This window comes from Gadus morhua, chromosome 9 (genome assembly GCF_902167405.1).
Source record: "Gadus morhua chromosome 9, gadMor3.0, whole genome shotgun sequence".
Lineage (NCBI taxonomy): Eukaryota > Metazoa > Chordata > Actinopteri > Gadiformes > Gadidae > Gadus > Gadus morhua.
Genome location: NC_044056.1, coordinates 9,158,648 through 9,172,548, shown reverse-complemented (window position 1 = coordinate 9,172,548; position 13,901 = coordinate 9,158,648). Strand labels below are relative to the sequence as shown.

Sequence of the window (13,901 nt, the reverse complement as noted above, 5' to 3'; positions counted from 1 at the left end):
TGGCTTGATTCATCCTTCCTTCAATTATAGGCGGTCAAATAATTGTTAATGCAACAAGTGCTGACAGCGACAGCCTACCCCTAAGTCAGTGATCATATCATTAAGAGAGCTTCACGCAATTTTAAAGTATTTATTTATTTCCTCGTAAGTTAACCACGTGAAATATAGTAAAATTACTATTAATCAGATAGACTAGTGTAGCCCGAGCATAGCTGTCTGGGTGATCAGTTCGAGCCCCACCGGGACCACAATATGCCAAGAGTGCATGCATTCACGGTAGGAACCTTTTGAATATAATTTGTCAAATGTCATATTTATCTATTTTAGCTGCTCACGTGGACTCATTAATATAGGCTACTATATGACAGGTCATTGGCAGATAACATTACCATCTGCGTAGGCCTACAAGCTTCATGGTAAAGACCTGTGTTTTATACACACTGCCCGGTTTGATCAACAAAATGGCGATGTGTTTTAACAATGTAGAATATCCTAATAACATTTAAATATAGGCCTATGTTTCATATCTTCTGCATAGCTCTGGACGGCACTTAAGTGTTCCACCTACCGCTGTTAGCAGTGAATGTGGCTGTGCCGCTATTACCAGGCTCAAAGGCGTCCTTATCGGGATGCTACGAATGAGCGTTATTGGCGAGAGGAGAGAGAGGCGGGACTTTCTGTTACAATTCATTGACGCCGCATTGAATGTGTCTAGCGGCTAGAGAAGGGGAGGAACTTCCGAAAGAGGGTTGTCTATTTCCGGTAAATGTTTCGGGAATCTTTTTGTCGCCTTCTTCGTTCAATAAAATCAATAATTATCCTCCGTTTTGTTGATCTACTTCTTCACGACGTTCTTATTCGTTTTGCTCCGGCGACAGTTAAACTGGCTTACATAACCAGTAATACGAAGTAAGAGACCGGAAATTGAGTGCCGCCATACCGGCATAACGCTACAACGCGGGATCTTGTCCCAGCCTAGGTCGCTATGGTAGCTCTCGGGAACTCCAGCAGACGACGGACGAGCCCCACATCTCTCGCGAGGAACGACGCCGTTATCGGAATCTCTACAAACAACACGAGAATTCGTCATTCACACGGTAATATACCCGAATCTATCACGGTACACGCCCGGCGCAGTGGTAACGCCGACACACGGGCTGGATGGAAAGCATATTTTAGCCTTATGTTTTTTCCAATACTGTGCTATTTGCTGCACTTGAAGGAGACGAGGCCTAGCGGGCTGACCATGATGCCAAAGCCCTTTTTTAGCCGACGAGAATCCGATCACAAATCACATGTTGGCGGGCCCGTACGGGGGTCCATACACCTCCAACTTCCACCCTAGTCTACTCTGTTTTTATTTCAACACATGTGTTCCGGTGTTTCTATCGATCGTTAACAATGTGCCAATTATTTTGCCATGTCCCCTCCTTTAAAAAAGTCCCCATAATACCTCAAGAGCTAGCTAGGTGGTTAGCATGGCTAAGCTAGAGGCTAGCAGCTAGCTAGGCTGTGTTGCTGCATGATGGTTTCAGGTTTAGCTTCTGATACTTTAACTGAGTGGGTTTCGACACACACACTTCTGAAACTGCCATGGATTAATATAGGATACACATCTCTCTTAAACCTGAATGGTGATCAGAAGTATATATTAGTGTATATTAGTTTAGAGGTGCATATAAACATCAGTATGTATTCACATGGGTGGAGATACATAGGGTTTCTGACTTGACGAACCACGTTACAGTTTTGGATCTCCACATCATGACCTTATTTTACCTTTAACCGTAGACCTATTACAACTACCCGAACAGGCTATCTACTGCCCCATGTGGTGGGAAGTATGCCTAATGTGCATATACACCAACCAACAGTCAAACCAATTAATACAGCCCAGAACATAAACTCTGCAGCCAGCCACCTAAATCACAATATTCCCTATCAAATATTATTATTTGAACGCTATGAATCATTGTGGTGAACAAAAGTTGAATGCATTTACTTCACTAATTCACTAACATATATTCAGAAATAAAATGTAATTCATTATCTTGTATTAATCCTACAGGAACCAAAAGGGATATAGATTTTTCGAATTTCCCATGTTTTGTCCAACTCTCCCAAAACAACTTTGCCGACATTCTGCGTTGATTGTAGTTTTGCTGTCTCAATTGTTTTCTGTCCTCATAGCTGTGAATGATGTCAGAGGGAGACTTGGATGAAATCGTACAAATTACAGTGGAGGACTTCGCTCAAGGCGACCAGAACGGTAAGCGCTGTATCCTAAACTGATAGCTAGGGCTCGCTCATATGTCGTCTTGTTTATCAATTTCCTTACTCACAATATTGACCTAACGTTTATAGATAATAATGTCATATTATGATGCCATTATGACACTTTAAATTTTACTGTGGACTATTATTTGTAATCGCTGACCGTTTGAAGATAGGACTTATTTTAAATTAATTGGCATATCGTTTGTACGTATTATGTGGACTCAAATATAGTTTTATATTGCTTTTGCCATGATGAGTTAGTGTGAGAATCAATCCTCCCCCCAATTGAAGTATTTCCTAGTGCAGTAAAATTTCTTTGCTTTTGATTTTGGTTAGAAATGCTGGAAAATCATGAAGACGATGGAGAAAGGTCCCAACGGAAAAGGAGAAAATTGAGCACAGAAAACAACAGCCAGGATATATCCTCGATAAGGGTAGGATACCTTGTCTCACACAGTGGAACACGCCCTTCAGCTTTTGATAGTGTTTGTTTTGAATTATCAATAATCTAAATCTTTCCAGAGTCTTGAACATTTCATAAAGAATTATTCCAAATGACCAGCGCACAAAGTGGTGTTTTGATCTGCTTCGTTTTTCGTGACAAGCAGCCAAGAAAGTTAACATTTAATAATGATCCATGGCCCAAATATTTGAATGTCTGAAGCATTAAGTGGCAATTGTTTGGTAGTTGTACATGATGAACGACCTCGACGACTAATCCATCATTCGATTTAGCTTTGATTACTTGTCTGTCAAGCAGCTAAACGTTGCGGCTCTACATTTGGTTTGTTCCCCAGAGCCTGTTGAGTTCCCTCCAGTCCACAATATGCCAGCGTCTCGAGGGCATCGAGTCCAAGCTGCAGGCCGTGGAGGCCTCGTGTAAAGCCTTCGGACGGAAGCTCGACAGCCTGGTGCCCAGTGCTAAGAGTCAGAGTCCAATCCAGGTGCCCATGGTGGCCGGCTCCCCGCAGGGTGCCACCCAGACCTGGAACAAAGTGCGATGGTGAGCATCGTTGTGTTCTCTCCTTGTGGGGAACCTCAGTCCCAGCATTAGACGGATCACCACCTGTGAGGAGCGGTGGGCTACTGGACACGTTGTAGCGCCCGGGAACCAACTTCAGATTTCTGAGCCCACAGTGTGGTCATGCGCAGGGCAGGAAACTTAACAAAATGTGGATACAGTGAATGTCGGCATAGTTGGGATAAGCCTGTTAATGATGCGAAAAACTAATGAACGCAAAACTAGCAAGTTAAGGGTCATTGGTCATGTTTGTTACCGAAATCTTAGTGGATTTAGAGTATTTTGTATCCCTTGACACTAGAATAATTTGGGGAGTAGAAATTAAATACCCTTTCGCACAAGATCCGACATGAATGCAAGAATCAGCAACACACATCCCTTTTTTTATTTATTAATTTCTAACTACGATTTCTTTATTTTTTGCCGTTGACACTGACTTGAATGACATGCTGCTGTGTTAGATTAACAGCCTATATAACTGCTCCTAGGAACTCAGTGGCTCCAAGTTCACGATGCTATTTTGGGTTAACTGCCTTTAAAGGACCACAGCAGCCACAGCATTTTTCTTCTGTTACTTAATGATTGGATCCGTACAATCCGGCTTGATTGTTTCTAATCAGCATAACACAGGGGTCTGGTTATTATTTTTCCCATAATTGAACATTTGAGACCAATCCGTAAGCATTGATTTAAAAACATTTTGAACAGCGGGTGCTTGTTGTTTCTTGATTGTTTATCTTCCTCGTTCTTTGTGTCATGGCTGAGTGCTTTAATAACAAATGACCTGTGCAATCTCTCATACGTCTCCTATCTTTTTCCCCAAAGTGTTGTTCCACAAACAAACGTGATCGTGAGCAGTGACCGGCCCAAGAGCTCCATCCCGGAAGACAGTCCTCTGGAGAACCTGCTCAGCAAGTGAGTTTCACCCCTGTCCGTGTCTGTTATCGAGTCATACATTGAGTCTCTTCCAGTTCGTGTCTTTTATCGAGTCATTCACTGAGTCTCTCCTCTGTTAATGTCTTTTATCAAAGTCATACATTGAAACAACAGTCCAACATTCCTATCTTATTAAAACCATATGGGAAAAATACTTTAACAAATAGGAATGTGCAATTGTCCTTGAGATGTGACAACTTAAATACGAACAGGCTCTTTACAGTTTACATTTATTCCACTGGGTAGCACTGCTGTCACGCTGTACCTTTACGGCTGAACCCATCCGTGTGTAATGAATTGAGCTCTGTGTTAATTCCTACAGGGTCATGATCAATTTGCATACCCAACGGTGGCATAATGGTAGCCATTTTGGCTATTTCGGCGACCAAGAATAGATTTTTCATTCTCAGCCATGCCCTGGTTTTATATACCTTAGGTAGTTCCTTTCTAAACTCTTTTGCCTCCTAAAACAACATCCACTCACAAGGCATCAAACGCTCATTGGCAGAGTGGCTTACCCTTACCCACTGTGACTTTCCTCTACCCCCTGATCCGGATTAAATTAGAGTTTTATTGTAGCATGGGACGGAGACAAATCTGTGAGCTCATGTTTTATGTGCTCCAACTTATGTGTCTGGCCAACATCCCGTTTCGGACACATTTCCAGTAAATGGCCTTGGTTGGGCCAATCACAGCCAAAATGGGGTGGGTTTGATTGGATGTCTGTACAGAAGATCGCCCAATTGGAGGGTCGTTGGTGCATTTCATAAACAACCAAGATGTGCTCTGATTGGCTGTAGGAATATCCAAATGCATCCAGGGGGCCGTTAATCGGGAGCCGCTGTTAACAACCCAATGAAAATCAAAAATTAACCAACAGGGTCCAGAATAATACACATTTGCAAAAGGATCTGGCGAAGTCAGACTAGTATTATTGTCCATCAGGTGGAAATTCATCTGCGGCCCCATTCAAGGCAAGGCAAGGCAACTTTATTTATATAGCACTTTTCATACACAAGGCAGACTCAAAGTGCTTCACATATAAACATTGTTATACAATAAAATAAAATAATAGATAAGTAAAAGAAAACATATGCAAAGAAATGAGTAAAATAGAAAGTTAAAAAGGCTTTTTAGTAAGTAAAATTTAAAGTGCAATGTATTTAAGAAAGTGAGAAAATTAAATTGAAAGTTATTTAAGATCAAAGTTATTCAGTGGTTTAAAACACAAAACAGCATTACAATACACCACAAAAAAAAACATAATACACATGAAACCAAACCCAACAGCAGGCATCCTTTCACCCAGTGGGTCATGTCCACACGGTACCACGAGTGTCCAAGTGGTGAGGAGCCACAAGCTGAGTTTGGGCCTCCTGTGTGTCCCCAGCACGGTGGGCAGCGGCCGGCGCCAGAACACCATCCTGGTGAAGGTCCCCGGCCCCGAGGAGAGCCAGGAGGACCAGGACAGCGGCTCGGAGGCCAGCGACTCGGTCTCCAACAGCGGCAACACGTCCAACACGCAGAACGGACAGACGGTCACGCTGATCACGCTCAACTCGGAGGGTATGTCACATGCACGCAAAGGGGCACACGCACACAAGAACACGACCAACCAAGCACACACACAAGAACACATGGACGACAGGAGCACATGCGCACGCACGTGCACAGCCACAAGAACACACACACAAGGGATGTAACGGTGTCCGGTGTTACGGTAAACGCTGATAAAAATGTTGTCAATAACAATTACCGTTTTCATTTCAAATAAAATTATTATCTCGGTGGATAACCCGATAACCCGCGGTGTGGAAACCGTGTGCTTAAATCCTTCCCAGCGCTTCATCCCGAGTCTCCTGAAGTTGCCACGCAGGCGCACTGTAGCCTACAACATAATGTTTTTAAGTTTCTTGAAGTGGGAATCATGGTGGAAGTAGGAGACGACAGGGCTCAAGAAATCCATCAGCCTTCCAATAGGGATGTGCATTTCTGGCAAAAAATACTATTCAATATTCGCTGAGAGGTATTCGAAAATCAGTCAATCAAGTAGCCCCCACGCACGCACACACGCACCTCGGATACACGCACACACATTGACACAGGGAGAGGCTTTTATGACTGCGCCATCAACATTCAACATCAAAATTATTCTTTATTGGCAGATAGGCCTACATGCGCGGAAAACAGATCGCTATTTATTTATTTATTTTACTGAACACAGCCTGCATGATGGTGAACTAGACACGTCAAAAAAATAACTTCACGAGGTGTGTCTTTTTATAATTTATTTGTTACCAGCATTCGTAGTGTTGATCAGCAGAGAAATAGTCCGCCAAAGACGTTGACGTCGCTTAGTAACTGAGGACGCTGGGGTTGATAAGTTACCGGAGTACTTGCGGAGTGATACGATAGAAAAAAAAAAAAATCTAATTTCCTTGACAGCGGTCATTATATGCTTAGCAACGGTGAATGATAAAAAAATTAATAATCAAAAAATTATTCACCACCGGAGATTGTGAACGGAGCGATCAACAGCATTGAGAAGAGCCGTGTAATAAATAACGATAGTCACATTCATTATCCGATATTCTACGTGACTCTGACAATTAGACGATCGTAGAACTTCCCTACCTTCTAAGACGACTAACTCTGAAGTATGGGCATTTTTGGGTAGTTAAAAATACTGCGATAATACCGAAAACCGGGATAATTTTGGGCACAATAACAGTGAGGTTATTTTCATACCGTTACATCCCTAACACGCGCAAGAACACACACAAGAACACACGCAGGTACACACAAGAACATACGCACACACTTACACACTGCTGCATGCAAACACTAGGACACATGCAAGCGCTTACGTAGGCATGCACAGGAATACAAACATGCACTCACACAAGAACAAATGCATGCACTTTTGCCCTCATGCATGCACACACAAGAACACACACACTTATGAATGGACACACAGTATCAAACGCACACACCCAGGAATGTGCTCACGCATGCACACACAAGAACACACACAATTACACACTCACAACAACACAAGCATGCCTTTACGCTCTCAAGCACGCACGCACCAGAACACATCCATGCACACACACACACACACACACTTATGCACGCACGCATTCACACATGCACCCACGCACAAGAACGCTCACACCTAAGAACTCACAAGAACACCGGCACGTACTTATGCATGCACGCACAGGCACACGCGCATTTACTGGCATAACCCCGTCTGCACGTACGCACTCACACAGATCATCAAGACACACAATGTTTTCCTTGTGATCTTGATCATGTCCTCAGTTTAGCCCACCAACTCAAAGTTTGACCGATAACGAGTTTAGACATTTGTGACCGTTATGTCTAATTGAAGGCACATCCAACTGACTAATACTGGTGGAATCTGAGCTGTTTTGATGTCTCAGTGGTTGTTGTGTGTGTGTTTGTGTGTAGATGCGTACCCAGACGGCTCGGCCCTAAACCCAGAGTAATTCCTTGTTAAGACAATTGGGTTTTTACTGTTGATCTTTTTCTTTGACTTGTTCTCAATCAGTCTTCCAGAAAGTTGGAGTTAGCTTCAAAGGGGAAATGCAACGTTTAATTGTATCTGCAGATGTGAGCCGTTGTTTAAACACAAACCGATCATTTCAAAGTTGTGTTTTAATCAGAGGGAGATAAAAGTGGAGTGTGGTACTGGCAGCGGGAGGTCATGCAATGTGTGCGCCAGTCCCCAAACCATCTCAAAGAATCCCTCTTGGCTTCAACAAGTCTTGTTAAATATATTGTTGAAAATAGTTGCATTGTGCCTCAGCGTCTTTCTTTCCTACCATATGAGCGTGCGTGCCATAGTTTAAATGATCAAACCATGCTTTGTAGTCTGGTCAAATAGACTAAGAACATGTGTGTGTTAAAATGTTAATTTAAAAGATGATTAGTTATCTTCATTTATGTATTATTTATGTAATTCATGTACTGCAAGGATTGCAGATTGCAGAGGACAGCCTTCGACTCGATCTCTAATCTTAAAAGTCTCCCGTACTACTGGGAGCAACAAACCATAACCCCAAATGAATCATCACTTGGTTCTTCCCGCTCCTTCCTTCAGAGGACTTCCCAGCAGGCACGTGGCTGGGCGACGAGAACAACCTGGAGATGCGCGTGAGGTGTCCCATCTCAGCCGCCGACATGCTCCACATCGCCACCAACTGCCGGACGGCGGAGAAGATGGCCCTGACCCTGCTGGACTACCTGTTCCACCGCGAGATCCAGGCCATGTCCAACCTGTCCGGCCAGGGCAAGCACGGCAAGAAGCAGCTGGACCCTCTCATGATCTACGGCATCCGCTGTGAGTCCCCTCTCTCCGCCCTGCCACCCATCCATAGTACCTCTCTGCGTATACCTCCACCCATGTCCACAGCCATATTGCCATCTGTCAATCCACACGCCCATTCACCCTTCCATACGCCAAATTACCCATCCACCCACCGACGAGCGCATCCACCCATCCATAGTACTACCGTACGTACTCTACCTCCACCCATCCATAGTACTACCGTACGTACTCTACCTCCACCCATCCATAGTACTACCATACGTACTCTACCTCCACCCATCCACCCATACATATCCCCATCTACTAGCATGCGTAGGAACATGCGTATTGTACATGTACTGCAGCCTCTCTACCTTTAGCCAAAGTATGACCGCTAATTGAATATTTCAGACCCTTTTTCTCTTATCCCGCATGCAGCTTCTGCCACTTGCCTGGCCCCCGTTGTATGAATATGAATCTGTTCTTAATGGCTTGACTGGTTGTAAAGGTTCAAACATATTTTGAAGTCGCTAATTGCTTTCATTTCGCTATCAAAGCACATCAGAAATCTGCTGAAGCTGCGAAGTAAGCTGTAGTTTGCTCTGAGAAATCGCCTTCGTCTGGGGATGGTTTCGGTTGCCATGACGGACAATGCGTGCAGCTACATGACCCATGTGCTATTTTTACCGGCAGTTAGACTGCAAGGGACTCTGCAACGCAGCCTTAATGAGTAAATACATTTCAGACCAGCTAACCGCTGCCAGGAGGGCTTTAAGAAACAACTGTGGTCATTTAAGACTATTTAAATTACAAAAGATTCGACTGCTGCAGAATTTAACCTCCTCACACACACACACACACACACACACACCTACACCTACACCTACACACACACACACACACACACACACACACACACACACACACACACACACACACACATACACTCCCACACACACACACTCCCCCGTTTCCTCTTAATCCCCACTCTAACCACCTCTGGGCCGGGCCCTCTCTGTACTTTGCGTTCACAGAGAGCGATTGTGTTGTGCGTTCCCAGGACAGGTTAGCATAACACACATGCATCTCCCAACACACACACATTAATGCGGAACACATTTAATAGCATACCAAACTGTAAATGACAAGCACATGTCGGCCCAGGGAGCCGGGGACCCGCCACTCACCCCTCTGGGGACACTTTGATTCCTGATTCGACCAATCGTGGAGGAGGAATGGCGCTGGAACTGCAGCAAGGGGTTATTTATAGATGTGTTTGTGTGCACAAATGCGTTTGTGTGTGCATGTGTGTGTGCTTACATGTGTATTTGTATGTTTGTGTGTGTGTGTGTTTGTATGCGTGCATGTTTGTATGATTGCTTGTATATTTGTGCGTGTGTGTGTGTTTCCGTGTGAGTGTATGTGCGTGTTGGCATGACGGGGGACTTTAAATTATGCGGCAGTCACATCTTTTGGTGATTTAAATAGTCCTAAATGACCGCAGTTGTTGCTTAAAGCCCCCCTGGCAACGGTTGCCTTGTCTGAAATGTATTTACTCATTAAGGCTGGGCTGCAGTCTCCCTCAGACTTTACCCTGGTGAAAAATAGTGTGTGTGTGTATCTTGAAGTGTGTCCTCAGTAAACACCTGCTATGAGCCAAAGGTGGATAGATTTGACCGTATGGCAGGTTACAAATTACAAATTCAGTTTGACATTAAAACAGGTAGGGCAGAAGACCAAAAACATAAAGTTTGGACAGTCAGTGTGGATGGAATGATGATGTGTGGATGCTGCATATGTCCTCGCAAGTGCACCGAATCCTTTTCATCTAAATCAACCTAAGCTCTTGCTGCTATTTTAGTGGTCGTTGTGAATAACAACATGGATTGATGGATGTTCATTCAACAATATTATGAGCTAGAGTAATGATTACAAATGATTATTTTTTTTAGATTACAACATTGATGCATTTGTGTAAAAAAAGAAAGTGAAGAGCGTTGATCGTCCTCTGAGAGGAAGTCATCGCTTTACGAGAGTGCATTTGGATCCCAGCCCGGGTCCTGTATCATTAGCATAAGCCCCATGATGCAATGCGTCACGAGTCGATAACAAAGTCATTGAGGAGAGGCTAGTTTCACTTCACAAGGCCTCAAGAGCGTGCCCTGATTGGATGGCTGTGAGTGAACCCCTGTCGTCCTGTGCCCCACCAGGCCATCTGTTCTACAAGTTCGGCATCACAGAGTCGGACTGGTACCGCATCAAGCAGAGCATCGACTCCAAGTGCCGGACAGCCTGGAGGCGCAAGCAGCGGGGACAGAGCCTGGCGGTCAAGAGCTTCTCCAAAAGGGTCCCGCGCTCAAGCACTGGTACGCAAAGACGCACGCACGCACGCACGCACGCACGCACGCACGCACGCACGCACGCACGCACTCACACCTATGTCATTATTGGGGACGCATATTTCAACACCTCCCCTCGAGGACACACACACACACACACACACACATACACACACATTTTTTATACCAACTTTCTATGAAAAAGGGGATAATTCAGTTATTGAACAGGGAAACTTAACGTCTCCAAATCACACCCACATGAAACCCCTCATCCGCGGACGGCCATCCGGTACACTATCTAACTCATGGAATGGAGGGAAACTCCAGTATGGCTGAATCCTCTAAGTACGTAGAATTTTAGGAGTGTTACATCCATCTTTTCACCCGAGCGATTATTATATGAATATGCCGCATATTCATATCGCGGCTGATGTTAATCGTTGTTAACGTGCGTGTAGACCTCATTGTTCATCAGGCGTGGCATGAGAACAGAATTTTGTTTTCACATGCAGGTAGGCCAAGGCGCTTACGTTAGCATACACATAAATTCCCTAAAGAATTAATGTGAGTAATGCGGTAACATCGGAATTTGATTAGCATAAATCTTTTTACTATTCAAAATGACTCTCCGAAGTTTGTTCCAGCGGCCGTAGTGTGGGTGTGTTCCTCCCACGTCCTCCCGCTCTGCTCCAACGGGACCATATAACCCCGGGAAGCCCCGGCCCGGGGACAGGGGCTAGGTATTGATGCAGATGGTTGTAATCTGGAGAGAAGAGCGCCTGCTGTCCCCTGTTCTCTCTCTCTCTCTCTCTCTCTCTCTCTCTCTCTCTCTCTCTCTCTCTCTCTCTCTCTCTCTCTCTCTCTCTCTCTCTCTCTCTCTCTCTCTCTCTCTCTCTCTCTCTCTCTCTCTCTCTCTCTCTCTCTCTCTCTCTCTCTCTCTCTCTCTCTCTCTCTCTCTCTCTCTCTCTCTCTGTGTGTGTGTGTCTCTTGCTCTGTCTCTGTCTCTCTATGTATGTGTCTCTGTTTCTCACTCTTCCTCTCTCCCCCCCCATCTCTATCTCTGGGATCCGTCACCCCTCACCTCTGAGAGTCAGAGCACTGCAGGGGAAACCCAAATATCCTGTGAACTCGCAGAGCGCCAGGCCCCGCTCTCTGAAGCCACACACACACACACACACACACACACACACACACACACACACACACACCTCCCTCGGCCACCTGGCTCTCGCTGCGGCGCCCGCTGAGAGCCACAGCGTTTAACAGTATGGCCCCTATAACGACGCTGCGAGAGGAAACGCAGTCCAGGCCCCAACCCCCCCTCCCGCTACACATCACACACAACACGGCTCTGAGAGCTGTGCACGTGCGGGGCGCGCACGGTGTCAGGGCAACACTGTTTATTGTCGGAGCACTCTGCGGTGCAGAGACGGGCCCAGGGGAGCGCAGCGCCTAGCGGAGACCTTGAAGCGCCCCCGCCTCCCTGTCCAAGCGCCGCTCCTATCGCCATCTTGTCTTCATTGTGTGACAGAGGGAGGAATGGTTGCGTGGTTTTTGTTTAGGTTTTTTTTGGCAGTTAAGTGGCCATTCATGACATTTGGATCCTTGACTGTGTGCGTGTGCAAGGATGTGTGGATGTCATAATGTGTGCGTGGAGGGGCCTCGGCTTGTGTGTGTGTGTGTGTGTGTGTGTGTGTGTGTGTGTGTGTGTGTGTGTGTGTGTGTGTGTGTGTGTGTGTGTGTGTGTGTGTGTGTGTGTGTGTGTGTGTGTGTGTGTGTGTGTGTGTGCACGTATATGGGACCAGACTGTGTATACACTGAGGCCAGGAGGTTGTGTTTGTTCTTGAGCTTGCCAGTGTGTTTGGAAGGCTAGAGAATCCTTGTTGTGTATTTAGGTGAATTTGATCAAGTGTAAACACTACATCATGTCGCAGATGGTCTGGGGTTCCCCCCCATCACTTTTTCCACGAGTGTATGTGTGTGTGTGTGTGTGTGTGTGTTCTCCCCTGCATTATTCCTTATCTATGTAAGCAAGTCCACCCACTGCACACTGATGGATGTGGTCGGAAGCGGTGAGGAAACACAAAAGTCCTAATTTGTCACATCGTCTGCAGTAGGCTTCAGGGAATCTCGGTATTATGGTATACCAGGGAGTCCAATTCGATTCAATCCTCCAAAAATCTGTCACTCCTCCTTCAATTAAACTTAGGCCGAGATTTTAAGCATGATATATAATTATACAGTCCAAAATAAGTTCTTTGCATTGCGATGTCTTTAAAACTGAAATAGTTTCATTCAGTGATTCGTGGCTGGCGCGGGTAGGCGGAGTTCCCTCGCGTTCGACAGGTTTTACAGTACTGACCGCCTGCCAGGAATGTCCCGACATAAAAAATTGAAAGTGCCATGTGTAGCAGCATATGGCTGCAGTTGTGGGGTATTTAAAGAATCACACATCAAAGTAGAGTTGATGTAGTGGGATAGTATATCATTGTTTAAAGATATCGGATGTTCTGGAGATATTCCAATCCGAATTACAGTGATGTGACGTAGGGTCTAGCGATGTAAACCTGCCAAGAGGGCCGGTCAGCAGCACTACTCTCGTCTCTATAGAGCCGTGCTTTGGTCAATACTTCCACACAATAGCCGAATTCCAAAGATTCAAATTGAAACTCAAAATGTCCCAAGAGGATTCAAATAGCTATTTAGAAGTATGTTAAACTGACTTAACATACACTGTATATAATACAGGTTAAACTGACTTAACATAGACTGGTTAATCTGACTAAACCTGTTTTATACACAGTCTACGTTAACTGTTAATTCCTGACCATATCTTTTTTAATATTTATATCATATCTTTTCTTATATATACGTTTTAATGAATTCCTCACGACTTATAAACTAAAACAAAAAGCAAAGGGCTATTCATGATTGTGGTTTACACTTTGATTGACTAATTTCTATTCTTTCAATCTAAACATGCGTGTGATTCCTT

General features: G+C 44.8%; 1 protein-coding gene across 1 annotated transcript in view; it reads left to right on the top strand.

Moving 5' to 3' along the window:
* The first annotated feature begins 965 nt into the window (after window positions 1-965).
* banp (BTG3 associated nuclear protein) overlaps window positions 966-13,901 on the top strand; it is a 33,231-nt gene continuing 20,295 nt past the window's right edge. The window contains exons 1-8 of the mRNA XM_030367226.1: window positions 966-1,097; window positions 2,191-2,269; window positions 2,614-2,711; window positions 3,075-3,280; window positions 4,124-4,213; window positions 5,625-5,800; window positions 8,361-8,600; window positions 10,778-10,933. Coding sequence (XP_030223086.1) covers window positions 2,197-2,269; window positions 2,614-2,711; window positions 3,075-3,280; window positions 4,124-4,213; window positions 5,625-5,800; window positions 8,361-8,600; window positions 10,778-10,933 — 1,039 coding nt within the window. The 5' untranslated portion in view covers window positions 966-1,097; window positions 2,191-2,196. The remainder of the gene's footprint in view (window positions 1,098-2,190; window positions 2,270-2,613; window positions 2,712-3,074; window positions 3,281-4,123; window positions 4,214-5,624; window positions 5,801-8,360; window positions 8,601-10,777; window positions 10,934-13,901) is intronic.